The sequence below is a fragment of the Lathamus discolor genome, chromosome 6 (genome assembly GCF_037157495.1).
Source record: "Lathamus discolor isolate bLatDis1 chromosome 6, bLatDis1.hap1, whole genome shotgun sequence".
Classification (NCBI taxonomy): Eukaryota; Metazoa; Chordata; class Aves; order Psittaciformes; family Psittacidae; genus Lathamus; species Lathamus discolor.
In genome coordinates, this window is record NC_088889.1 from 12,626,105 (window position 1) to 12,654,095 (window position 27,991).

The window sequence follows — 27,991 nt, forward strand, 5'->3', positions numbered from 1 at the left end:
ATGTTACATGGTTGTATGACAGGTTGCCCTGTGCTCTTGATGCCACACAAGCAGTAGTGACAAGAGATAACAACTGTCTAGCAATTAGAAAGTTAGCTCCTGAAATAATAGATCATAGAATAACACAGAATGGTTTGGGTTGGAAGGAACCATCCACTCCCAACCACCTACCATGGCAGGGACGCCTTCCACCAGACCAGGTTGCTCCAAGCCCCATCCAACCTGGCCTTTGAGCACTGCCAGGGATGGGGCAGCCACAGCTTCTCTGGGCAACCTGTGCCAGTGCCTCACACCCTCACAGGGAAGAACTTCCTGATATCTAATCAAAATCTCCCTCTTTCATCTTAAAGCTATTCCCCCTTGTCCTATTCCTCCATGCACATGTGAAAATCCCTTCTCATCTCTCTCGTCAGCCCTTTTAGGTACTAGGAAGCTGCTGAACAAACCCAGCTCTCTCAGCCTCCCTGCGCAGGAGCAGTGGCTCAGTGTCCTTCCCCCTGTGCACACGTGTGCGAAGGAGATACTCCTGTCTGTAATTCAGCTCATTTGGTGTTAGTGCTAGCAAGCAAGTCTTGCTTCATTGGTGATATTACAATTAATATTTGCATTAAAAGGTTTCTGGTGATGAATCCTTGGCCTGATCAAAGTCAAGTGTATGCTCATTCTGAGCTCAGCTAAGGATATATTGAGCCCTTCTGGGAAGTAGCTCAGGAGCTGCAGAGCAAGGGAGGGTTTGGGAGGTGGGGAAGCCCCAGGCTCCGCAGTACCTGTGTTCATTATGGATTGTATAAGCAAAGTGCTTTATGGAGAGGAGGAGCAAAATCATTACAGTATTTCAAAACTTACTGGGTTTGGGTCTGGGTTTGGGTTTTTTCTCCCCACAGATTCCTGAGCAAGACCAGGCTTATGCAGAAGATAGTTTCTGTGTTGTAGAGGAGGAAGAGGAAACCTGCAAAAAAAGTGAATCCAGTGAGGAGGAAGTGTCCATTAATTTTGATCTCCTAAACAATGAGAACTTTACTAATGGAAGAAAACAGTACCTCACTCGACGCAGACAAAAAGTAAACCAGGCCAGGATGGAAGAGAACTATTCAGCCCCAATGCAAAAGAAGAAACTGTCCCGAATTATTGTTCTCAGTGATTCTAGTGGGGAAGAAACAAGTGTCAGCAATGACAAGCCCATGAAAACAGACTGTGTCAGGGCACAACAGGAAAATGCTAAGTTACCCAAGTCATTTCCTTCAGTCTTTTCTGAGCAGCACAAAGTAATTGCTGGGAAAAGCACTGTCCATCATTCTACAGAGGATAAAAGCAAGATGCTTCTTGGCTTGAAAGCTTCAGTATCTGAAATGCTGGATTTTCACCCAGACCATCAAGTCAGGAGCACACGCTTTTCACCAGCCATCACTAGTTCTGCTTTGGGGAAAGAGAATCTCCAGACTTCCAGTGAGGTTGGTGTTAATTCAATGCAAGGGCCTTCCTCTCACCTCATGTTTTCTAAAGAAGCAACCCTGGTGGAACCCTGGTGTATTGCACTGCTGTTCTGAGGGCTGTCAGCAGTGTGGTAAAGGAGCAGAACTGTTCTGCTTGTACTGCTTTGCACAGTCTCCCTTTTCTGTGATGCAGGAAGCATTTGTACTCACATGGTGACCTGGAGAGTATCATCTTAGCAGTCAGTAATAAAAATCATGGCGGAATATGGATCTATTTCAAATTGCAGAAAGTGTCCACTAATTATCTGGGGTTTGTAGTTATAAAATACTTGCTTGTTGTCCTAAGTGAATAGCCTCCATAGTCTGAGGTTGGATTCCTGACCTCTTACACTTTTCTGCCTGACTTCTATCATTTACAGGATTCAGGTTTTGTTGAACTGATCTTAAAGGTCTTTTCCAACCTAAATAATTCTACAACTCTGTGAAGGCTGCATGCTTTTGTCATTCAAGCTGCTAAATAATTGGATTAAAAAGAAAAAGGTGGAACAAAGTGTATCTGTTAAGCATCAGTATTTGAAAAACATATTTTCTTTATGGGCATGTTGTTCTTTGGTGTTATGCTTCTGTGATTTCTGAGAAATACAGTGTGTTTTGCATCATTTACAGGTGGCGAGCTCTTTGAAGAACGCCAGTAGAAGCGCTTCAGTTCCATCTTGTTCTGCTTCCAGAACCCCCTCTTCAGCTACAGCTCTGTTTTCACGAGACCCTCTGGAGCAAAAGCCCTCACTCTGTGTTCTGGTAGATAGTCGAGAGATCTCTTCTGGAGCAGAGGTGATTTCCACCTTGAAGGCAGTTCATGCTGTGAAGGTGCAGGTTTGCACTCTGAGCAGCAGCGATTACGTCGTGAGCAACCGCATGGCAGTGGAAAGGATGTTTCTGTCAGAATTACTGAACTCTATGAATAGGGCTAAAGTCACCCAGAGGATTCAGCGCCTTCAAAGCATGTTTGAGAGAACATGTGTTGTTGTGGAAAAGGATAAGATAAAACCCGGTAGGTGTTCCAAGGGTGGGGGATGCACCGGTGTCTGCTCAAGGCTTGTACTGGCCACAATGGCTTTGTGTATGGCACAGGCAGAAAGCAGATTGAAACCCTGTACTGTAGTCTCTGTAGCAGCATTACATTAATAAGGTCACCAGCTGAAGGTTAAAATTCATTTTGCTTCTGAGGGCCACTTAATAGAGGCACACTGGATCCAGCTGGATATGTTGCTTACCAGTTGCTGAGGCAGGGAAAAGCAAGTTAATTCAGACATTATTAACTGACCATATTAACTGGAGAGATATCAATTTGATGGATGGACCACTCGGTGGATAAAGAACTGGCTGGATGGCCGCACACAAAGAGTTGTGGTCAATGGCTCGATGTCCGGCTGGAGACCGGTAACGAGTGGTGTCCCTCAGGGATCGGTGTTGGGACCGGTCTTGTTTAACATCTTTGTCTCTGGCATGGACAGTGGGATTGAGTGTGCCCTCAGCAAGTTTGCTGATGACACCAAGCCGTGTGGTCCAGTTGATATGCTGGAGGGAAGGGATGCCATCCAGAGGGACCTTGACACGCTTGTGAGGTGGGCTGATGCCAACCTTATGAAGTTCAACCATGACAAGTACAAGGTCCTAGACCTGGGTCGGAGCAACCCCAGGCACAGCTACAGATTGGGCAAAGAAGAGATTCAGAGCGGCCCTGCAGAGAAGCACTTGGGGGTGCTGGTCGATGAGAAAATGAACATGAGCCGGCTTCAGTGTGCGCTCGCAGCCCAGAAAGCCAACCGTATCCTGGGCTGCATCAAAAGGAGCAGGACCAGCAGGTCGAAGGATGTGATCCTGCCCCTCTACTCTGCTCTTGTGAGAGCTCACCTGGAGTATTGTGTGCAGTTCTGGTGTCCTCAACATAAAAAGGACATGGAACTGCTGGAACAAGTCCAGAGGAGGGCCACAAGGATGATTGGGGACTGGAGCACCTCCCGTATGAAGACAGGCTGAGAAGTTGGGGCTTTTCAGCGTGGAGAAGAGAAGGCTGCGTGGGGACCTCATAGCAGCCTTCCAGTATCTGAGGGGGGCCTATAGGGGTGCTGGGGAAGGACTCTTCGTCAGGACTGTAGTGACAGGACAAGGGGTGACAGGTTCAAACTTAAACAGGGGAAGTTTAGATTGGATATAAGGAGGAAATTCTTTCCTGTTAGGGTGGTGAGACACTGGAATGGGTTGCCCAGGGAGGTTGTGAGTGCTCCATCCCTGCTGGTGTTCAAGGCCAGGTTGGATGAAGCCTTGGGTGGGATGGTTTAGTGTGAGGTGTCCCTGCCCATGGCAGGGGGGTTGGAACTAGATGATCTTGAGGTCCTTTTCAACCCTAACTATTCTATGACCATAAGTCCAAAACCCCCAACTTCAAGACAGATTTCAGCAAAGGTGAGAACAGCGGAATAAAGGAACAAGCACAGTTTTTTTCCATGCTCTGTCCTAAAATAATAGTGGACTCAAGAAAAGTGAGTTCTCTGTCACACTGAAAAGGAATATTCTCACAGTCCAGACCCAGTGAGAATGACTACTGGTCTGGGCACACCACCTACACACTGTGTAGTAACTCTACCTCCAAATTGGAGACACCAAACCACATGCTGGCTGCTGCTTGGACAAGTGAAAGGTAATCAGCTGAATGAAATCAGTTTTTAGAAGAAAAGAGCAGCACTCCTACAAGGAGTTATTTTGGGAAGGCTGCAGCTGAGCTATCACCTTGCATCACAAGGCACAGAACAGAGTTACAAAGACACTTCCTGACTTGGTTAAACATTTGTGGAAAATTCAACTGTTTCCTGAATTTCTATAGCTTGGACAAGCCCTTTGTTTTAATCCTAAAATCCAAATTATGAATCAAACCATTTTACTAACACTGCTGTTCTCAGTGCCATGTGGAAGATAACTGAGGTGCCTTGCTTGCACCTGCTTTGCAGAAGAGGGAACTAGAGCTCACAGCTCCTATTGAATTACAGACGTTCTAGTGGAGTAAAACTCCACTACTTGAAATCAAATTGTGGATGCAGCTCTGGTTTAGTGAATAAATCCAGTTTATCACTAGTTCACATACGAAAACAACGATAGAATTGGTCACTGGCAGTGTAGCTTCTCAGAGGGGTTGCAGATGAGCCCTTGATCTGCTTTATTTCCCCATTGCTGGGGGTCTTACCCATTTTCATTGATTGTGCGCAGTTTTTATCATGACACACTTTCCAGAGTGCTGCTGGTTTGTTATTGACAGTTTTCAAGTGCATTCTTATGTTTGTAGCTTTACCAAACCTCCTCTGACTCAGTCAGTCACCTATCATGTTTCTCCTAATGGCATTTAATTTGCAATTTCAGTATTACTTCCTAAACTCAACCTTTAGAGAGTCTTTACCTACTCTATTCAGGTAAAACTGAATAAATTCTGCTCCTTGCCCCCTCCTGCTTCATTGAGATGTTTTTCCTCATCTTGTTTTTGGTTGTGAGTTCTCAAGGCAGGGGATCTTTGAGCCACTTTGCTTTGCAAGTAATTCATGTTCTTTTTTTCACAGTAATTTAGGCCTTAAATCTCACTGAGTTTTTTGTACTTTTACTTTGCAGGAGAAACCTCCCGATTTTTCCAGAGGACGCAGTACTATGACAGCATGCTCTCAGCCTTTGTCCAAGCTGGCATCCGAATTCTGTTTAGCTCTTGCCAAGAGGAAACTGCCAGTTTGCTGAAAGACCTGGCTTTGGTGGAGCAAAGGAAAAATGCTGCCATTCGCGTGCCAGTGGAGCTGGAGGGTCACAAAAAGGAAATGCTCAACTTCTACTTGAGCATTCCCAACCTCAGCTACCCTGCTGCTCTCAATATGTGCCATTGCTTTGACTCCGTGAAGAAGATGGCCAACAGGTAACAGCTGTGATGTACAGCAGGTGCTCTGAGGCCTCACTTCCCTTTCACTCCTCTCTCCTCCAGGGCCTCCTGCTGGTGTAGTTGCTCAGGTGGATTCTTTCTGCACATTTCTGTTGCTACCAGAGCTCCTAGTTTTCCAGTCCTGCCCTTCATGCATCTTTCTATCTCTTCGAGCCAAGTGGGCTGTGCTTCCACTATCCCTCCTACTGTACCTTTTCCTTTCTCCTTTCCTGGCATTTCCTGTTTTCACTGCAGCTTGCTTTGGCTTCTTTAGCCTGGTGTGCTCACAGCCCTCAGAAATGCAGGGAGAGGTGACTGCCAGCAGCACATAGTATTCCTACTGCTCTCTTCACACTGGGTGCTTCTTGTCCACTGGCAGTTTCCCCTTTTGTCCAGGCATCCCCTGCTGCTCTCCAGAGCCACAGGTGAGATGTTCTGCTGTGGTGTTTTACAGCTCTCCCATTGACATCGCCACTGCTGCTCAGGTCAGCCCGCAGAAGGCCGAGGAGATCTACCGCTACCTCCACTGTGGTTTTGACATGCAGATGCTACCAGAGAACCTCTGCGCTAAAGGGAAAAGCAGTGCAGCTGCCAGGAGCTGAGGAGAATGAAACTTGCCTTCTGGAGCCCCAGGCCATTTGTTTTTTTAATTGCACTTTACTGAGTTCTGATTTTCTATAAAATATGTAAATAAATCCTTGCAGAACAATGAGGGGCTTTTGGCATGCTACCTCCCCTTCCGGTTGTTACCTCATGGAAGGCTGTGTCCCTTCTGCCTCCCACCCTTGCCAGCTGTGCCACACACATGGCTCTGAGCAGATCTGGGTCTGATCACTCCACAACTCCTTTTAAATAACTGTGGTGATGGAAGTAGACACCCCAGGTGAAGCCTGGCTGCTGTGCGACAGGTGGCAGGTTGTTGCCACACTGTGGCTGCCTAGCAAAGGAAGTTTCTGTCTTCGTATCATGTTTGGGAGCATGTACAGAAGTAAGGGAAATGAACCAAGATAAATAACCTAATAGCAGATGACCTGTGTGGGTCTAACAGACCAGTAGCAGGCTGTTTATCAGCCATTCATGCCTATTTAAGAACAAAAGAGGGGATGAAAACTTGCAGACTGGGGTAACAATATAAACAAGGCTGACAGGCAGCTTGTAAAGATTCCAAGGAGTGCAAAGGAGTCCAGGTCATATGTGAGTAAAATCAGCTTGTCCCTTTTTATTACATTAAGGAAATGTAAAAATTCAGACTCTCAGCAGAGAAAATTAAAAAGCAATTGCAGCTGGTTCCTGTTATACATTTATTGTATAGCTGTATTTCAGGAACATACTTTATCTTACAACTAACCAAACTTGTCAGAAACTGCTATACATATACATTTCTTCCTCCCTCAGGAGGAACAGGGCAACAGCAGTGAGGAGCCTGAGCAAAGAAGAGACACTGTGTACACCTGGGAAATGACACATAGTGCCAGAGAGGCAGCAAGACAAGCCTGGTGCTAAAACACGTAAAACCACTGCAGCCCAAGTTGTACCATCACAGGAATGCTGCTGCAGAGGGGTGGCCAAACCGTTTGCTGCATATGAGAGGGACAGTAAGTGTTGAGCTAATGAAATCCACAAAGTTCATCAGAAAGAGGAAGCATCCTGTTCTTCATCTGATGAGTCTGTTGCCTCCATCACAAAGAGCTTCCCTGGCAGAGAGGGCTGTGTCACTTCTGTAAGAAAAACAGGATTATTAGTGTGTGTGCCCAAGCTCAATAAGCAGTTACAGAAAGTCCGAAAAGCAAAGGTGCTTATGAGAAACACACTGCAGAAAAATTATTAAACACAGATTGGGGAAACCCAACAAGCCAGTGGCAATGTTGAAAGTTATGTGAAGGAGCCTGAAATGCGGGCGACTACTTACTTGTATGGAAGGTCCTGTGGGATGCTGGCGTACCAAGCACACCTCCAGCCTGACAGAAGGACAGAAAGGACCTGGTGAGACCACATGCAGCACGGGATGGGCAGCACAGCCCCAGGGTCTGACTTGGTTTCTGAACAGTGCTGAAATTCAGTTGCCCTATTGCTGTGCTACATTTTCACTAAAGGTTTGAACTGTTCAGCTGCCATAAATGCCGTCACTGACATTTCTTAGCTTCTGTGATCTCACCTTTTCATGGAAAGGTCAGAAATAACAAAATTTAGGATACTGAAGGAATAAGTATATAAATTGAGGAACTGATACAGAGTGAGAATTATTGTTTCCTACAGTACAGAAGAACAGTAAAAAAAAAGTAACAGGAACTTCATATGTACCTACAGATCACCATTACAAATCCTGAAAAGCATTTGACAATAAATAGCTCTTTTCTAACATAAAAAGCTTTTCTCTGAGAAAAGCAGATACAAACCCCAGCAGTTTGGGAGGAAGTAGGGGAAGTTTCCTGTTTTCCATCTTGCACATATACACTAGTTTGTGGTCCTGGGATTCTCCTGCCTATTGCTTAGCTAAACCTTGCACTGTTAGGTGGAATTCAAGGAAACCAGGCTTATCACCTTCTTCTTGACATTGTCCCAGGTGCCTCTGCTGCCCTGCGTGTTCTTCTGCATTCTGAACACGTACTTGTCGTAATCATTCCTGCAGGTGTAATTGAGCAAGTTAGTGTCACCAGTGTGCTGACCACAGAATCTGCTGGACACAGTTAAAGATGTTACACATGCAACTCTAATTCAGCACTGCCATTAAAAACAGTCATTGGGCAATTAAATATCACAGCAGCTCTGGGAGTGTAACACCACAGCAGCATTGGATCAGATCACATGCTAGATCTCTAAATGCAAGTACCAGGCAAAGCTTCACCAGCTCCCCAGGTGAGGTTCATTTCTTGTCCATTAGATAAAATACCACTCACACAGCAAGTTTCAAGATGATTCAGTTTGTTTCAGAAAAGCCTGAAGCACCTGGATTAACGGGGTCAGACTCAAAATGAGCAGAGAAACCGCTGCTGAGGCTGAAGCCCAAATCACTGCCTTCTTCAAGAGTAAAAGGACACATTGACATGGGTTTTGCTGCACATGCTTAGTTGAGTAGCTTAAAGGACACACTGCCAAAGGAAAGGGCTTTCATTAAACATATCCCTCAAGGACCACAGGATTTGCTATGTGTGCTCCAAGTCTGAAAGTGAACTGGTGTCAAAGTTCGAAGAGTGATCTTCTTGGGTGACAAAAAACAACCTTGGGGAAAATGGGAAAGGAAGAGATTAGCAGAGGAATAGCCAGCTGTAGGAGCTCCTACCTGTTGATGGGTACCAGCATACCAGGGCTGATATGCTCACACTGAGGGGTTTTTGCCGTAGGGAGGACAGCTGAGGAAGGTGTGATTGGGTTGTCCGTAAGTGCAAAAGCATCATCATCATCATCTTGGCTTCCCCAGAATGTTGGCAACTACAAAGTCACAGCAGAACAATCAGTGACCTGCCCTTTGTAACAGAAGTCTGCTGAAAAGGCTCCTCACAGGTCTGGCTCAGCAGCCATAGGCCACAGGCCCTGCACAACACTATGGACCATGATGTTGTCCCTCTTCCCCACAGAGAGCTCCAGACTATTCTCTCCTCAACAGGCAGTTGTTCTGTTCCCTTGCTTACTTCAGCTGCTTTTTTGACATCTGGAGATGCAGAAACCAGCAATGTGCACAGCAGATAGAACACAGGTATGCGAGGACTCGACAGAGTGGCCACACACTGCCTCTGTCCAGCACTTAATACTCTTCTCATTGATGCCCAGCATTTTCCTGGTCTTTTAGGCTGTGACTACACATTCAAAAATAATTTTTGATTAAAAATTACAAGCTCAAAGCTGACCATTACTACCTGGGAGGAGGATTTCAGGATAACTCAGTGCACTTCTTTAATTTTGAAGAGAGAACTGGAAAGGCTCAGAGGGAAGTAGACATGATGATAAAAAACACAGCTCCCCCACTCAGGAGCTGCTGGAACTTAGCACCAGAAATTGCAGGTGCAAAGAGGCTGTACAGGTTCAAGGAGGAGTTGGTCTTGTACATGAAGAGGAATCCATCCACAAATTACTCCTAATTTTACACACGGCACAAGCCAGGAAAAATGAATTTTGGAGGGAAAGGATTAAATAAAAAAAAAAAAGGGGGGAAACTCTTGAACAACTGGCTGAAGTTGTATTCTGCCACAAGAGGAGTCTCCTGTAGAATCCCTCTACAGAACCAGGGTGTCTCAGACAAGGATGCATGGACTTTTTCGTGGCCAACCCGCTCATACTCATCATGGGGTTTCTCCACAGCACTGCTTATGGAAAGCAATGCAATTACCACTGCTTAAATTCTAACTTCCCCATGAGTGTTACTCCACTTACGGATGTGTTCCAGAGTAAGAAATGCACTGCTGCTAAGAAAAAAAAAACACCAACAAATAACTATACGAGGAGATACAGAGGTGCCGTTGCGTCCATCTGGAGCTGAGGCACTAGCTTTAATAGGCAGAGCTAGTTTGGGCAGAGGACAGCAAAGATGCATCATGGACTATACGCAAAGAATCCCCTACAGAGAAAAAAAAAACCCAAATAATTCTCTTGCTAATTAAGTGGCTTTCTCCTTACAAATGAAAACAGAGTTAATTGACATTGAAAGATGGACAAGGAAGCTGGTGAAGGGCCTGGAGTACAGGTCTTATGAGGAACAGCTGAGGGAACAGGGGTTGTTTAGTCTGAAGAAGGTTCAGGGGGAATGGGAACCTTATCACTCTCTACAACTACCAGAAAGGAGGTTGTAGTGAAGTGGGGATTGGTCTTTTCTCCCAAGTAGCAAGTGACAGAACAAGAGGTAACAGCCTCAAGCTGTGGCAGGGGAGGTTTAGACTGGGGATCAGAAAAATTTCTTCACAGGGAGGGTGGGTCAGGCATCGGAACAGGCTGCCCAAGGAAGTGGGTGAATCAACCATCCCTGGAAGTGCTCAAAAATCATGTAGATGAGGCCCTCAGCGATACAGTTTAGTGGTGGTCATTGCTGTCCTGGGGTAATGGTCGGACTTAATGATCATAAGTCTTTTCCAATCTAGTTGATTCTATTCTATGACACTGGGAGAGTACATACGCTTCACCACAGTGAAGTGGAGGCTTATCACAAAGAAATGGTAGCACTCACCAGCTCTGGCACCAGGTGCTTGGTGCAGTTGGGGGCTGCACATTGAGAGGGTGGAAACACATCCAGCCTGCACTAGATGCTAAAACTGAACCTAACCAAGGAAACAGGGCAGCTCTTCAGCCCAAACAGAAGAGAGGAAGTAAACAACAGGCAAGGACCAGGACAACAGTATAACAGAATTCCCACAAAGAAACCCACCCCCAGGCAGCACTGAGTTTTTGAATGCTAGATGTGCTGAGAAGAGGAAGAAAGAAGATATTACCTTACTTCATGCTGAGTATCAGCCTGACTTTATAAAGTCCCTGGTTCTGCAGCACAAGGATACATCCGGTGTTCCCAGGACAGCAGTATCACTGCACAGCCAACCCTCCCAGCAGCACAAGTTCCTCCCGCACAGAGGCAGAAGGGATGCCCCCCCCCAGACCTATTTAAACATCCATTCAGCAGCAGCGCTTGTCTGCAGGAGCCACACATTCCCACAGCCAGCAATTCAAATATTACAATAACAAACTAAGGAAATAAGCTTCTTTCCCCAAATTCACAAGATTTTATTGATGGAGCTGAACCAGCTGACTTGTAACACACCTTTCAACCAAAAAAGCACACTCATATATACACTCTTCCCAGATTTACCTTTACTTTTCTATTCTGAAAGGGTGTTGCAGTGAAAACATCATCATGGTTGTCTTTTGGCAAATGCTCCAGGAAATCTCTCATCTGCTTCTTTCTTTTCAACGTTCCCACTTTGGCAGTTATTGTAACCGGCTCTTTCTTATCTACATGAATCAAAATAGTTAATTGTTCTATTGTTCTAAAGACATCACTTTAAAATTCACTAAATACAAATCAGTGCTAGTGATAGAGTCCAGTGCTAGTGATTGTCCTCTGTGGCAATGTCTCAGCTTGTTTATGATCCTTTGAGTTCTTAAACAATTTATGCTTTCAAAAAGAACTTCTCTACTATATTTTAAGTGGAAGCTTACTCCAGAGCCTTACATAGCTGTTGCAAGTGTCATATCTCACCCATTTTGTTATGATTTTAACAGAACTATCCATGCATTGGCATTTCAGAGAAAAAAGTCCTAAGGCTTGTCACCTGTTTCAAGAGGAATAAAGTGCTCAGACAAACGCTCTGCTGCGCGGAGATCAATGTAGTGTCCTCAGCACGAGGTTTATAGAATGCTCATCTCAGGCTTCAGCATACCCACTTTTATCCTGTCAGTGAGAGGAGCTGCTATCAAACAGCTTTCTTTCACTAGGCACTTATTCCCTGCATTAAAGAACTGGATTGAAGATCTTACGCCTTTCACTTTGGAGTGAGTGTACTTGCTCTCTGCAAAGATGAGCTACTAACTTCAGAACTGGACACAAAACAGCAACAGGCATGTCAGTGCCGGACACCCCAGCACTCAACCTCGCTATTATTACTCTGCATTGCCCTTAGTGCATCCAAGTGCCCCTTATCTTTTTTTTGAGAGACAGCTCTATAAGTAGTTCATTATCTACTAGGCCTCCAAGAACCTCTTATGGGAAAACAGCTGTTTGTACCTTAGGTGACAAGGCCAGTTTAAGACTTCCCATCACGCAAAAATTGAAAATACTCTAAGAATATCCTTTGTCTTCTTGTTACTTCACAGACATTTATGCTGTTCTCCAAGCTCTGCAACAAAGCTTTACACTGCAGGAGATAAGAGTCTTCACTGTCAGACCCTGACGAGCATTTATGTCTGTATCTGTCATTCCATAACAAATACTGAATTTTAGATTATTGTAAAATGACAAAATACCCCAAAACAAGAAGTCAGTACCTTTCTGTTCTGATTTTCCTGAAGCTGTGGCCTTCCTTTTGGAACCTGTTGCCTGTTGTTCTGCATATTTCTGTTGGCACTCATCAGCAGAGCGAGACCCCACCGCCATGGCGACCTGTACCCAGAAGCCATTCCTGTGCTTTGGAAATGATGCAATGGCCCTGCCAAGAGAACACAGCCACAGCCTTCAGCACACTGCAGGACCTGCACAGCACTGCCAGGGAAAGCATCGGGAGACCAGCTGCCCTCCCTGGAAAGGACACTGATGTCGCTGGTATCTTCTTCAGATGCTTTAAAGCATGCAAATTTATTGGGACCATTTAAGGTAACGTCGCCATGACCTATTATTCTCCTGTATTTGCAGCCTCTCCCCCCACAAGACAGGAGCTCATGCCTTTTCAGGTTTCTAATCGAAAAGAAACAAGCTCAAACTGGTCATTTTACTACTTGGTGTATGTATTAAATACTGCCCAAGAGTTTAAGTAATTGGATGATGTTTTAATTAAGCATTCTGGCAGCTAATCTCTCCTTTACAAAGCTTAAATACATAAACACATCATGTTTAACATTTTATTCCATTAGGGGAGAGAATACGCTCCCTCTGACATACAGTCTAAGTCATAAATATGAACACTTTCACTGTACTATTCGCCTACTTGTTTTTTTTTGGTTTTACTCCTAGGAATGCGTATTACTTTTAACAAGTACAATTTTTGAAAAACAGGTAGAGGAATAGATTCACAAAATTTTACCTAATATCTGTGTTCTTCACACTGATCACTGTAGGAGCTGGTTTAGGCTCACTCATCTACAGTGTGAATCCTAAAAACCCAAATACATATTACTCAACCCCCCTAGCATATACCTCCCAATGCCCAAGAGAACCTTTGCTCTGTGAGGACAGCGCAACCACTTGCCTGTAGAGCTTCTGTAATTCCTTTTCAGACCAAGCATCACCTGCCCTTGGAAAAAGCTGTAGAGGTTTCTGCACCTTTTCCCTCTCAGATTCTCTTGATTTTGCTGCTGAAGGCTTGGCAGTGTTAGAAACTTCATAGTTTGTTTTTCTATCAGATAGTTTTAAATCCTTTTTTACATGAAACTCCTCTTCACTGCTTTCAGACTCAGTGTCAGGTTCAATCAACCTTGGCAGGTTGATTCTGCTTGTTGTCCTCACTGCTTTATCAGGCAGGTGGTAAGTTCTAGACCTAGTAGGTGTTTCTTCTTCAAGTAAATCAGAACCATCCTTGGATTTGGGTACTCTTTGCCTCAACAGCACATTATAGGTGGCAGTCATGTGTTTTACTGTCCTTTGCTCACAGGACACCTTGTTTGCATCATCCCGTGACCTTCTACAGTTAGAGGAAGGTTTAGACTTGTGAATCTCTGGTTTCAATAAAGGTTTAGTTTTCCTTTTGACAGACAGTGGGATATCTTCACTGGATTCCTCTTCCTCATCTTTGCTTGATGGTTCTTCTGTTAAGCGCTTATCTTGCCGATGTTGTTGGGCTGACCTTAAAGAGTACTTGTAAGCCTCCTGATACATAGTCAATTCTCCATGTTCCACTCCTCTATTTTCCTTTGATGTTGCTGAGGTTCTGCTACTAGGTTTGTTTAGTGCTCCAGCATTTAAAGGAGTCAGCTTAGCAGAAAGCTGTTGTTTAGTTTTTGCACTGTTGACTGCACTGTCACTTGCATCATCATTTGAAACAAAGTGCCTGGCCTTATTGCTCCCAGTGGATTTGGCTTCTCTTTTGGAACTTACCCCTTTCTCATCGTTTTTCCCTGCAAGAGATGATGTCAGTATAACACCACACACTGTAACATAAATCATTACTGTGTTCTCAGGCCAGCAAAGACTAGCCTGTTGCAGGATACCAGGCAACCCACGCTCATTAAGATCTGCCAACTGCTTTCTGTTACAACAGGCTGTAGCCCCTAACGTTATCAAACATGACTGAGTAAAACCAGCAACTAGTGAAGCTTCCTGAAATCACCACACCTCTTTTCTCATACACGCATCCTGGAAGGATTGAGTAGAGGCCTCTGCCCTCACACAGAGGGCAATCCAATGTATTTGGGATTCAGTTTTTCAGGAACAAGAGGGTACACAATACAGACATGACAGCATATCCCGGCAGGCAGGCCAATCCACTGCATGGCAGTCAAGAAGTGAAAATCCATTTACACAGCTTTTGAAAGAGCACATCACAGAAAACTGGTTATAAGCATTGGATTCACACTGAGCAAATGTCCCCCTGCTCAGGGGTAGTGCAACTAGCAGCGGGAGGGTTCCTCGCCAACAGGAGACATCCTCTACCTGCCCAGTTCATTTCCATGACAGATTGCCCCCAGATGACTGAAAGGATTAGGATTATCAAGGCTTCAAAAGTGAATCATAGAACAGTTAGGGTTGGAAAGGACCTTTCAATCATCTAGTTCCAATGCCCCTGCCATGGGCAGGGACACCTCACACTAAACCATGTTAAATTATTGAAGAGATAGAGAATAAAATAGTAAACAGAAAATGTTGCTAAAATGCAGTGGCTGGGGTTGAGCAACACTGACATCCCAAAAGCTTTACTTGTGCCACACAGAACTTTTCTGCAGGGAACATGACAGTTGCTTTACAAGAGAAACTTCTGCTTTATATTTTACAATGTTTTCAGGATTCTGTTACTTCCCAAATTCTATTAAAAGTAAATGTTTTAAAGCTCTGTTAATACACTTTTTTTGCCTACATAGGCATTTCATTTATTTTAATTCATCCAACTTAAAAAGTAAAGCCAGAGCAGCAGTTCTCTGGACTGGTGAACTCTGCTTCTCTTCAGTTTCTCTCCAGCTGCATGTAACAGTCACACTGAGATCCAGACTACAAGAGCAGGAACTTCAGAACACTCATAATCCTTTCATTCCAGTTTCTGGTAAGAAGTCTGTTCCCATTAGTAAGTAACATGATTTACAAACATGGTTTATATTTGGAGGTGTAAAACTGGGCACTTACACTACTTTGGTAATTGGTTGACTGCTGCTTCTATTAACATTAAAAGACTAAAATAATTTCTTTACATTAACAGGACATCACCATAACACTCCAGCACCCAACTCATAATCCCACTGATTCTAGTCAATAACTTTAAAAGAAAAAAAAAAAACCCACAAAACATTTTTTACCTTTACTTTGTCTTTTTGACATTTCTTCTGTGGCCTTCGTTAGTTTCTTTCTTTTATTCTTCTTTGAGATGGAGCTCGTCTGGGAATTTTTACTACTATACAGCTTCAAAATAAAACAATTTAATGTAAACTTCTGCAAGAGTTTACATATAAAGCCTGATGCCAGATCTGAAAACACCAAATGTTTACAAGGACTGGTAGATTTAAAAGTCACCTACATTGACTGGTATCTACTAAATACTATGTGAAGGACACAGGTGCTTATGCAAATGCATACAACCAAAGCAACTTAGCCAGGATTCCTTCAAATTTAAATGGCCTAAGCCCCAAACTAGTATCTCAAGACCTAGAACTGCTTGAGTTGGTGGTTAATGAACTGAGGAAATATCTGGTCCTAACAGATGTGAAACCCCACATGGGGAGGGGTGCACCATGGCAGCACTGACAACCCTGTGGCAGGGAGTTAGTGTTATGGTACTACTGGAAACATTTTATTTGTGAACCCCAATGATGCAAACCAGTCCATCTGCAACTTCCTCTCAGACAGATTTATCTTTCAAAAAAGAACACTTTTGCCAGAAGTAATTCCCAGTGATTCCCATTCTACAGACAACAATTACCTGATAGTACAGAGATTAAGACTATTTTTTGTTTTAAAATATTTCTACAATGCTTTCAAGATTTCCTGCCTCTTCAGGTACTTGTAAGAGCTGGACTCTTTCTGTGAGATACCCAGCCAAGTATATTCATTATATTTAAAATACATTTAAGTAAACAATAAATAAGAGTCTTACCATGCTCAAATAATCGGTTCCACCATACCGTATAGTAACATTTAGTTCCTGATCAACAAACTCGCGTTGCCCACACCAAAAACTCAGTGGTGGTTTAACAAGACGGCCACTCCGAGTGTACACTTGGTCACTCACTATGGGTTTCTGGTTTGGTGTTGTAACTGCAAGGAAAAACAAGGAATCTAGTTTTGTCCCCAGTATTGTATTAAAAATTCAGCTTTGCGGACTTCACAAGCATAGCAGCAATGTTGCATTTAAACCAACCCATTTGCACTGACTACATAGAAAATATAAAATTTAGGACAGTGTTCTGTTGCCCTTTTAGAAGTGCTCAGGTTAGCACTGGGCACAGCTTAACATGATTGAAGTTATAATCCTCACAAACTATAGATTTTACTCTTGTGAACTTTATTTTGTTTAGAAGTTTATAAATATTGTAGAAGTCATATAGGAAAGTAGAATGATAAAGAAAAGTTATCACACTGAACATATCCTAAATGTAAAGAGAGAAAAAATGCAAGAAAAATGTTTTTATAATATTAGCAAGAAAACCTGATTACAGTATTAACAGATAGTACCAGGAAGTTTGCCAGAAGTCTTGCTGGAACTATGACAAGACATTAAAAACAAGTCAAAGTTAAACCCAAAAGTTATTTGTGTCCAGAACAAAGCTGAGACTGCATTACAAGGCAAAGGAAAAAACAGGAGGATCAATAGGTTATGGCTTTACACCCATTTCCCTTGGAAACAAAGCCTATGCCATGAATTCTTCCACAGTCAATTCCATCCATCCCCAACTGTTAGCACTCCCTATGCCTCCACTGTGGCAAAACCATTAAGATGCCATAAAATGAACCTGCTCAAGGACTTTACATGATTTAAAATTAACCCAGATGAAAAGGGCACTGCAGGGAGGAGTCCAAGGATGGAGCTGTGATAAAGATATTAAATCCCACAGCGATCCCCAGAGGGACTAAGAAGAGCATACATTATGCAAATAGCAACTAGAAAAAAAATTCAGTCAAGTTTGCTGTCAGGATAAATGGCTCTGAAGTCATGGCTTTCAGCTACTACAGACCAACCAGGCTGCTGCTCCTTTCCCAGGGTCAACCCTGAGGGCAGCCCCAGCTCACTTGGTGTACGGCAGCATACCAGAAGTAAGAAGACAAGTCAGTGGTGCTTTTGATCATTGTGGTCTAAGGGAACACAAATAAAAAACTCCACCCAACTAGTCTGTTACACTTCCATACAGCCTGATTAACAGGATAATCTTCTGATGGGGACAAGAGCTTTCAAAAGCATCCCAACTTTTTTTCTGAAGCAAGGATTATTAAGTACTCACAAGTGTTTTCACTGTTCTTCGGTAATACTTCATAGGTGGTGTTCCTGGCTTCAGGTGTCTTTACACCTCCTGCTGAGTCTTTTCCTTTTCTCAACACATCAGCACCTACCACTGAGTCACTTTCTTCATCTTCATTCTCAGCACTATTTTGTTTTCGTTCTTTCCTAACAATTTGGAGGAAAGAAATAATAAAATATCTGAAAGGTAAAAGGGTATCCTTCCAAAGAAGGAACAAGTATATGCCTGGAACATAGTCTTCATGCCTACATCTACAATCCTTTATACTCCTCTAGTACAGTATTCTTAAAAAGCAAAATCTCAATGAATACTAAAGAGAATATTGCAATGAAACAGAATCTCCAAAGAAATACCTTCTTCTTTCCTCAAGAAAATCTTCCATGTATTCCTTCCATTTTTGGGAAAAACCGTATGTAAATCTTTTGATGAAACGGTAGGGAAATCCTGTTTGAAACAAAATCAGCATTAAAAATAGCTGAGCAATACTTTTAATCACAAAGGGTAGCAATAATATCCAGCACAATCATGGTTTTGTAAGTACCTCAGAAGCAAATTGCATCTTTAAACACACTAGAGACACAGGCTGCAGAGAACAGCATAGAAAAGTTAACTGAGAATTGACTAATTACACTCGTTACAAGTGTCAAGTCTCTAGAGGCAGCACTGGAGTTTCCAGGAACCAGGAGCATACACTTTCCTGTTCATCTCACTGCATTGACAGAAGTCTTCTTGGCAGACTACCACAAGTCCCACAGAAAGCCTGAGGCTTTCAGGCTCCAGTTATGTCTTAGCTGTTTTAACTGCACAGGGTTTGAACTAAATTGATCTTTAAAGTTCCCTCCTGTATCTAACTATAAAACCATTCTGTGACAGATGTAAAAATATCCTTTCCCCACCACCTTGTGCAACATTTTACATTTACCGAGACTGAATGTCATAATTTGAACGACCTCTCAAAAGCTCTTACAACATGCTTTGTGGCCAGCACTCATCCCTACCACCCAGAGAAACTTAGCAGCATGAGGTGACAGCTGCTGCTTCCCAGCTCATGTTCTTTTCTGCTCCACAGCCCACACGCTTATGAGATTTGTTTTATTCCTCCCATTTTATATTGTTATTTAAACCCACAGAGGCTCCTCCTTCTCATCACATCAATACTTTTTATCCTTGCTAATCTTATAGAATCATAGAATGGTTAGGGTTGGAAAGGACCTCAAGATCATCTAGTTCCAACCCCCCTGCCATGGGCAGGGACACCTCACACTAAACCATCCCACCCAAGACTTCATCCAGCCTGGCCTTGAACACTGCCAGGGATGGAGCACTCACAACTTCCCTGGGCAACCCATTCCCGTGTCTCACCACCCTAACAGGAAAGAATTTCCTCCTTATATCCAGTCTAAACTTCCCCTTTTTAAGTTTTAACCCGGCTGAAAGTGTACAGACCCTGCCAAAGTAGTCTTTCACCATTGTGAGCTATTACTTCATCCATATGATCTGTGTAGATATCTGCCTCAATATCTCACTATACTTCCATCAATCCCACACAATACTAGTTTCTATTGGTTTACCCCATATGAATGCCAAATGCCATATTCCTTAATTTCAAGGGACTTGAGAAACAACTTACTTTCTTATAAAGCTTTGTATCAGCCACCTTTCAGGCCTACAGGTATCAAAGCACGTTTCCTGTGAGGTGTTACATCCTAGTTATTTCATCCTTCAGCCCCTTAAGAGCAGCACATCAGTTTGGTCTTTACACAGACTGGATAAAACATTTCCTGAAGATCAGGACAGGATCTAGGCAAAGCACAGCAAGTGCCATTGCAGAAGTATAGCTTGGAATGGAGCAAGTACCACAGAGGTTGTGTACCTCAAACCTGCTGTGGGGCAGACTGTGGGACATCAGCCACAGACAACGTCTTTCCTGGAGCAGAGCATGGACAGATAATAGCTTGTGCTGTCCCTCACATGTTTTCATCAACAGTGACCAGCAGACAGATTTGGGAGCACATTTGGAACACCAGATTGTGAACAGCACTTTGAATAACGAGGCAGAAGTAGGCAAGTGCCTAGCCAGTGCTGTTACTGTTGGTGTTTCATTAATGATTTCAGTGCTTTGAAGAGTCACCTGCAATCTCGGCATACATCAGTCAAATGTTTTCCACAGGGAAGAACCTCTGTACCAGTGCAGCTTTGTTCACAGACTGATGGTTCCACTGCTGCCCCCTCCAGCCTCTCCTGGCTGCAAGCACTGCCCATTTAGGGAAATCCTCATGTTCGGCTTTAGCTGCAACATTTCTTCTCCTCTTTACCCATCTTAGCTTGTCTTTAACTTCTCTTTTGATTCATATATCCATACTGAATCTGTTCAGAGTATTTCCCACACAAGCCCCATGGTAGGGTTTTGTGTGTTGGGTATGTTAGGAGACAAAGGGAAAGCTGAGAAGGAAGGGCAATTTGCACTAAGTCCAAAGATCAGAGGAGTTGACCCAGCAGTCGATTACCACTTAGGCTTAGGAAATCTCTGTGGTACTTGATCACTCTGCTCAGAAGTCTATTGCTTTCACCTTTCTTTCCCAAAATACTGAAATAAAACCAAATACAAGTATTTAGCAGAAGAACTAATAAAAATAAATAAATCAAGTCAGAGAGCAGCCAAGTCAGGTATTTATCAGAATGCATCCCACTAAGGCAAGTGACAAGAAAAATATTAAAGCCACAGACACATCTCTGGATGCCTTGTGCTTGGACCGAAAGACCAAAGAGTGCATATGCACTCCTTTAAAGAGTGTGATCGCACACAAGGCACACCTTTACTCCATCTATGAGATGGACAATCTTTACATTCCCAGAGCTGCCTATAAGCACTAACATGGCAGCTCATTTACTAGTGAACATGACGGAGGGTGCATGTGAAGCAAGAAGAATAAAGCCTGACCTAACTTTATGTATAGATTAAGTTTCCTTTAAAATTCCACAGGCTTCAAAATAATCTAGAGCAGGATGCTTAGCTGGATTTGGTGTAACGTACCACTTAGACCCTAAAGGTGGATCAGTTTACTACATTATAAAGCACTGACATCAGAACTGCCTGCAAACAGAAATACCATGTATCGTTGCAGAACTAGTCGTTGTTTACTAACTAGTAAGCCACAGATAGAATGCAAGCACCAGAGTAATCTCACTAGTGTATAACAATCCCTACTTGAATGTCTTAGCACTATTTAAGTGCCAAAATATTAACTAAAATTACGTAGTCTATCTTAGCAAAAACAGCTTCTTCAGAAGAATGTACTTATTAGCCAACTTCATGCCCTGAAAGCCCTGTCTGTAACTGCAGCACCCTAAAACTGCCAGCTACCATTAACAATAGGTAGTGTTCAGAACTCTGTTGCTGGAGTTACTTCCCATCGTGCGCTGAATTCCCACCGAGCCCAATTAGCAGGCCAAGACAAAGCATTCACTACAGTAGTATGTTCAGTCATAAATCTAAAGCCCTCCTCAGTTTGTAATGTTACAATCATCTTCTTACCTTCTTTTCTCATCAAAGCTGAATTAATTTTTCCCTGTAGCAAGTAGATACTGCCAGTTGATGTTTTAACTTGGTTGCGTGCTATGCGTTCAATAATGGCATTACTATGCCAAACCACATCTTTCATATCTCTAAGAAAAGACAGATAACATGAAGAACAGAAATCAAACGTTTTTATAGAAGAAATAATTTAAAACTAGACTATTGATATTCCACATAAGACTGGCGGTGTAACATATGTTACGAGCAATACAAACACTGTGCTAGGTTTTCTTTTGTTAGCTTGGAAGAGAAACAGTTCTGGCCTTGTCTAATACTTGGACAGGAGACAGAACAAACGTGTCCGCTACTGCAAATGTTAGCCAGAGAAAATGGGCTTAGAGTTAGGCTGCAGAAGCAGAATGAACTAAAGGGCTCTCTCCATCCAGCTCATTGTTGCAGTGTTACCATTATGCAAGTTACAGAACAGCTCAAATGCGTATTTTCCCCAGGAATATTGTATTTATTTCTGACCTTCTCATTTAAAGACAAGAACAGCAGGAGAAGGAGCCCTAATGTATACAAAAATTAGGGCTGCTTAGAAACTATTAAGGGACTTCTCCATGAGAAATAAAAATCAGACTCAAACATAAAGTAGAAAAATTTGTATTTGGGGGGTTTGAGGTATTTTTGGGGGGTATTTTTAAACATACTTTTGCAACGGTAACCAACAGATCAAACTACAGAACAGTATTAGACATTGAAACCCAAGATGACAGTGAAAACATGCAATTGTATAACCTGTCACAAGCCAATTCAGGGAGTCTGTGAAGTAAGTAAAAGAAGTATGTGAAAGCAACATGCATCGGATACACACCGACACAGATGAAAAGAGGTATGTTGCTAGTAGTCAAGGGTGTAGGGTGAGAGGATCCGTTGTTTTCATACAGTCATGAAACAAATGTCAATTCTTACTGCAAACCCTACCATAGGGCATGCAGTTCCGCAACATCCTCAGTAAGCCCATAGAATTGCTTCCTTTGACGGTACTACTGCTGTTGAGATAAGTTCTGAGTTTTCAGTAGATAAGTGTTAAATAGTTACTAACTACAGAAAGAGTAGAACACTCTTTCCTCAAGGTTTATTTTCAGTGTCTTCAAACAACTTTATTGCAAGCTAAAACTCTGTTACTGACATTTGTCTTCCAGCTGTTTGAATACAATCTGACCAAAACCATAACAAAAAAACCCAGACAGTCAGCTTTCAGATGGAACAGGTGCTGCTGTAGGAGTAATGGTGCCATCACAAATAATATCGAGGGATACCTGACTGATGGCAGTCTGCAACAAGTTTGACTTAAAGCAGCCACAAAATACAATTTTTGTGAAATGAAATAGAAACTCATAAGACCCCAAATAAACACCAGTTTGGGGGATCTACCAAACACATTTATGCCTCTTAAGCTCTCTGACTGACTTGGGACTGGACTTTGAAATAATTATTTAACCCACAGTTTCCTGAATATAGACACTCTACCTCTGGCACCCATAAATGAAGTAAGTCTCTTCCTTGATAAAGAAGTTTAAGCGATAACATCACTTTGTATTTACCAAAGCCTAAGAATAAGTTCCATGAAGGCACAGCTCCAGGACAACCGTGGCTCCTTCTCCCAGTACTCCTCAGCATCCAGCTGCGCAGCCACTCATCCCACATGCACAGCTCTGCCATCCTGCAGGCTCTGAGCAAACGGGTACAGTGTGCTTAACCAAAAGCTAGACAGCTATGGTTATAAGATAAGAGTAAGAGCTGCCAGCACTGCCACAAGGGTTCAGATGCAGCAAAGGACCGTGTTCCCTGTGGCTGGGGGGAAAGCAGCAAAAACATGTGGAAGTGCTTCCAACAGTTAGCAAGATACTCCAAGAATAGAAGTCTCAAACCAGCAGCTATTCAAGCCAGGGAAAGGTGGTGCAACCTTTCTAGCCCAGATGCTGAAAGCACATCAGCATGTTTTACCTTGCATTTAAATTAAAAAACTATTCCTTACTTCCGTTTTCCTTCAACACATATTGCAGTGTTGCCATCCATCACTTTAATTCTCCAGCTGGTTAGGCAGATGTTTTTCTGTTTAAAAAAAAAATTAATAATGATAATTACATCACTGTTTGATTAGACTGAGCTATGAAACATCCCCAAGGCTTTAGCAAAATAGAAATTAACTCATGCATAAACCAAGATATTAGGCATCATTCTCCGGACCAGAGAAACTGCACAGTTATACACATAAGTATTGAAGCATAATCAAGCTGAAGTTGAATGTATAAACTTTGAGTAATTTAATGTTGACTTTCAGAAGACAAAGTCATTAGCCAAGACCTCTAGGAAATCCAGAAAGCTCCTCACAAAAGATACCGACACTATGCCACACCTCTTACACTTTGGCATCTGTCCTCCATTACTGTCCAAAATTATCCGTGAAAAAATGAAACTGTATTTATTAGTTACATTATTGCTAAACTTCAGACAGTATTAAAATGGCTATATCCAATCCTGCAAAGCCTTCATTTTGCAGTAAAAAGCCAGCTGCACTCGAGTCAGTTTGGAAAACTGTGAAGCATACTCCTTTGTTTAGAAAAAGCTCCCTGGAAATTTTTAACATCTGAAACCATCACTATTTCTCCTCACAACTTCAGTTAATCAACTCCCAATCTTGTCTTGGATGACACTGGCCCTTGTACCATCAGCCTTGGCCTCACTGAAGAAGTTACCAATGATTTAACCCTACAGACAGCATCTTCTGATGCTGAGACCCATCATGTCCAATAACAACATCTCTTCCAACATCTACTTAGCTACAAATCATAGAATGGTTTGGATTGGAAAAGACCTTAATGATCATCTAGTTCCAACCCCCTTGCCATGAGCAGGGACACCTTCCAGTATACCTGGTTGCACAAAGCCCCATTCACAACCCCCATACTTGTAGGGGTGGAACATTTATCACTTCTTTGGGCAACCTGTTCCAGTGTCTTACCTAAATCAAAGTTTTTTTTAAAAATAAAAATACAGGGAAACATATCAAACATGCTTGGCAAAGGTGAGGGAGAACAAAGCAATTAACCTGCATAACTTCAGTAGGACTACAATTCCACAGATTTCTCCAGGGAAGAAAGGAAACTCAGCCCTTGGGAAGGTATGGTTCCACCAGCCTCCTAGGGTAGTCACTGAGGGATGCAACATGATTCAAAATCCACTGCTTTCCTTGAGACTTAGTCAGCAAGATGTAAATACCACCAAGCATGTCTTGAATTCAAAATAAGATCTGCAGACTAGTCTTCTAGAAAATTTTTGTCCTGCTTAATTTAATGAAAGTTTGGATACCCTGTAGGAAAGCCAAGACTTTTACCTCCTCACCAGCTGTACAGGTTCAATTAACTAAGAACCATCCCCAGCCTACAGCCAGGAATGACCTCTTCTCCTTGGCTTTGCACTGACAGCCAAGAGCTGGATTGGCCAGTGATCTGTTTTTATGTCCATCACACCCACACACAGCAGTTCACATGTTAAAGAAATGATGTAGGAGGCTCCTTCAGGTGGAAAACTCTTTCAGCCCATACTGTAGCTTGTGAACACAAAACCAAAAAGGCTTCTTTTACACAAAAAAGAAAAGTAAAAAATAACCCACAACCAGTAAGATCTAATACGATAACATATATTCTCTTCTGAATCTTGAGTGCTCGTTATTCTTGACATAGAAAAGAAGCTAAATCAATAAATTACAACTCAGAGCTACAGGCAGCCCACAGGAATAGGTCAGTTGCCCTGAAGTATTAAGTTCTCCCACCTCTTTGTCTGTTTTGCCAGCAACTTGGTCTGTGTGAGGTTTATCCAAAGGGACTTCAGAGCCTTCTTTCGCCTTTTGTTTCTGCAGAACGTTGACTTCAGAAGAAGAGCACGTAATACTGCATAAGGACTGAGATGGCTTTTGAGAATTAGTCTCCAGCACCTTTTCTATTCCATGAGCAGCTTGCTTATTACTTGCCTGCAGCACTTTTCTGCCTGGGTGAGGTTCAGTTGGTTTTGCTTCTCTATTTCCCCACCTTTTTTCTAACTCATCCCCATTTTTAAAAGGGGTAGAGTTTAAATTCACATAATTAATCATTGTATCTTGAGACATTTCATCATCAGCATCCACTGCTTCCATAATGAAATTATCCTGACTATCCTTATCAGTGGCCAGGTACTGTGAAGGATCACTCCCAAGCTGCTCAGGAAAAGCAGATTTGGCTAATGGCTTTTCTGTAGCTGTGGAAGGAGGAATGTTCTGCTTGGTTGGGTTTGAAGGTGTTGAACCTGCCCATTAAAAAAAAAAAAGGAACAAAGAAATTAGGGATATTTGAGAACTAATAAACATGGTCGTAAATTAACTCCATTTTTAATAAGAGGATGCTGTATTGATTAGTACTACAACAGCTGTGAAAGCACTGCCTGTATCAACTGAAGCCTCTAAAGTTGTTCAAACTACGTTTTCCTCACCACCACATCAATACCTCTGCCTTTAAAGACTTACAGATGTTCCATGTCCAAGCAAATGCACACCATATCTATTAATAGTATCTCTTTACCATTCTTAGTGTCTTGTCTTTAATAAAACCTCCTGGCAGAACAAAAAATCATTTCACAAAACCCCAAATCTCAAATATTTCCATCTTCCCAGAATACAAGATCTGGGCTTGCAACCCTGCTTCTGCTAGGCTGGGAGCCACAAGCATCAGGTTTGAGTTTTCAGATAAATTCAGTTTTGAACACTACTAAGACTTTGACAGTGATCATTTTCTTCATCTGCATTTTCCAAACTGGATTACCAGACAGAAGCGTATATAGGGCTGCTATCAAGTAACAACATGGGGGAAAAAAAAAAAACAAAAAAACCCCAGGAGAATTTCTTGCAGAGCCAACAAACAAGAGGTTTAGGATTTTTTCCATCCAGTTTCTTATTTAAATGGCAAAGTATCATACCTAGTCACTACAGAACTCTTAACCACATCATGCGCCTGAAGGTAGATGGCTTTTGTTGTTAGAGGAGTTAGTGCTCTCAAATGGACTAATGATGTCAAGCTTTAAGGTCAGAAGTCCACAGCCCTAAGCCATAGTTAAACCAAGCCCAGTGCCATCTGCAAGTTTCTTCATCCATTTTCACTGTGCCCAGACTACAAAGAAAGAGTGATGCTCTGCCAAAGTGCACAAGAGATTATAAGGAAGAACAAAAACCCTGAAGGGAGTTTTGAAGTGTTTTCAGAGCAATACCAAGTACCTTTTTGCTCCTGCAGTTTCTTCTTAATACGCAAGAAGAATTTCTGACAGGTTTCCAGTACAAGAGGGTCTACAGCTTTTGTGATCTGGTGCTCAGGAATGTGAGTGCAAAGTAATTCTGGAAAACAGTATTAAAAATAGTATTTCTGAATTTGGGGAACAAAAACTTTTCTTGTGGGAGGCAGTGGAAGCAACATAAATACTTCATTAAATACTAATCTCCGCTATACAACATGTTTTCTTTCCTAAGATGGATGCTCAATGCCACCTTTCGCTTTTTTTCAGGGGGTTATAGCTGTTATGCTGCCTCAGCTGCATGCTAGAAACACCCTCAGGTGTGTTTGATGTAACCCAACCCACATGGATCTACAGGAGTTTGGAGGTCCCTACAGGCGGGATGTGTTTCACATTAATAAAGTCTTAACCAGTAGCAGAAGTAACTGCTTGCTGTGACTTTTTTATTTACAAAGTGTAATTCTCTCTTTTACAAGACATTGCAATGGGTCGACCCCTTTCATTCACAAACACAACAGAGGAAGGAGTTAAAGCCAAGCTAAAAGAGGGAGAAGATACCACGAAAGGGATTCTTCAAAGCTAAAGAAAGGGGATGCAAAATCAACTATGCCACAGGCACGTTTTAGCATTAAGAAGCCCATAATCTAAACTTTTCTTTACCCGCTATCTGAGGGAAAGTCAGTACCGGTACCGATATTTCCTACGCCTGCAAACATGCACTGGGTACTTCTCCCAGTCCCCGGAAGGGTCACAAGCTAAATGCAGAGATCATACCGAACGAAAGGTTGAACAGGAGACAGCTCTCTCGGAACAGCAACGGGACGCACCTTTTCGCGGCTGGATGTCCGCACCGCGCACCTCGGCGGGCCGCTGACAGCCTTCTGCAGAGGCCAGTCCCTTCTGCCTCCAGCCCTTCTGCGCCTGGATCGGCGTCAGGATCAGGTCGCTAGCGCAGCTGCTCGGAGGCGCCTTCCCCACGGGCAGCCCCAGGTCCCGGTTCTGCTGCCGGGCCGCGGCTTTCATCCGCTGGAAAATTTTGGCCGGGGACTCGCTGGCGGGCGGCGCGCACGCCGGCCGCTTCAACCACCGCCCGGGGCCGGGGCCGGGGCCGACCTCGCTGACATCCAGGGGCTGCCCGCCGCAGGCGCTGCCGGCCGCCGGCTCCCTCGAGCAGCCATCCCCGCAGTCCACCGGCTCCGCGGCGGCCCCGTGGAAGCCCCGGCCCTGCAGGAGCTCCTTCAAGGGGGTCAGCATACCGGGCACGCTGCTAAGAGGCACTGACCGGAAAGGCAGCTCTCCGCGGCTGCGGGCCGGGCCGCCGCCGGTGCTGCGGCTCGGGGTCCCGATCATCCCGCCGGCGTCCCTCACGACGGCCTCGGCCCAGGCCCGCCCGGCCTCCCGCTCCGCCGCGGCCCCAAGCGCGCGCAGGGCGCCTTAACTGTTCGCGAGTTTGAGCGCAGCCGCCGCGCGCTGATTGGC

At 43.4% G+C, this 27,991-nt stretch overlaps 2 protein-coding genes across 3 annotated transcripts in view; one reads left to right on the top strand and one right to left on the bottom strand.

The window, feature by feature from the left end:
- FANCM (FA complementation group M) overlaps positions 1-6,097 on the top strand; it is a 79,645-nt gene extending 73,548 nt beyond the window's left edge. For both annotated transcript variants that reach the window (XM_065686641.1, XM_065686642.1), the window contains 4 exons: positions 885-1,451; positions 2,100-2,484; positions 5,091-5,382; positions 5,840-6,097. In XM_065686641.1, the coding sequence (XP_065542713.1) occupies positions 885-1,451; positions 2,100-2,484; positions 5,091-5,382; positions 5,840-5,987 (1,392 nt within the window). In that variant the 3' untranslated portion in view covers positions 5,988-6,097. The remainder of the gene's footprint in view (positions 1-884; positions 1,452-2,099; positions 2,485-5,090; positions 5,383-5,839) is intronic.
- Positions 6,098-6,580: 483 nt separating this feature from the next.
- MIS18BP1 (MIS18 binding protein 1) lies at positions 6,581-27,962 on the bottom strand. Its single transcript, XM_065686650.1, has 16 exons — positions 27,340-27,962; positions 26,499-26,615; positions 25,029-25,537; positions 23,232-23,308; positions 21,209-21,339; positions 18,027-18,117; positions 17,656-17,819; positions 16,314-16,474; positions 15,520-15,622; positions 13,266-14,130; positions 12,349-12,509; positions 11,174-11,316; positions 8,666-8,814; positions 7,927-8,008; positions 7,295-7,343; positions 6,581-7,103 (listed from the first exon to the last, which is right to left on the bottom strand). Exons 1-16 carry the CDS (start codon positions 27,860-27,862, stop codon positions 7,015-7,017), a joined length of 3,414 nt encoding a protein of 1,137 aa, XP_065542722.1. The 5' UTR covers positions 27,863-27,962; the 3' UTR covers positions 6,581-7,014.
- Between the last annotated feature and the right edge of the window lie 29 nt (positions 27,963-27,991).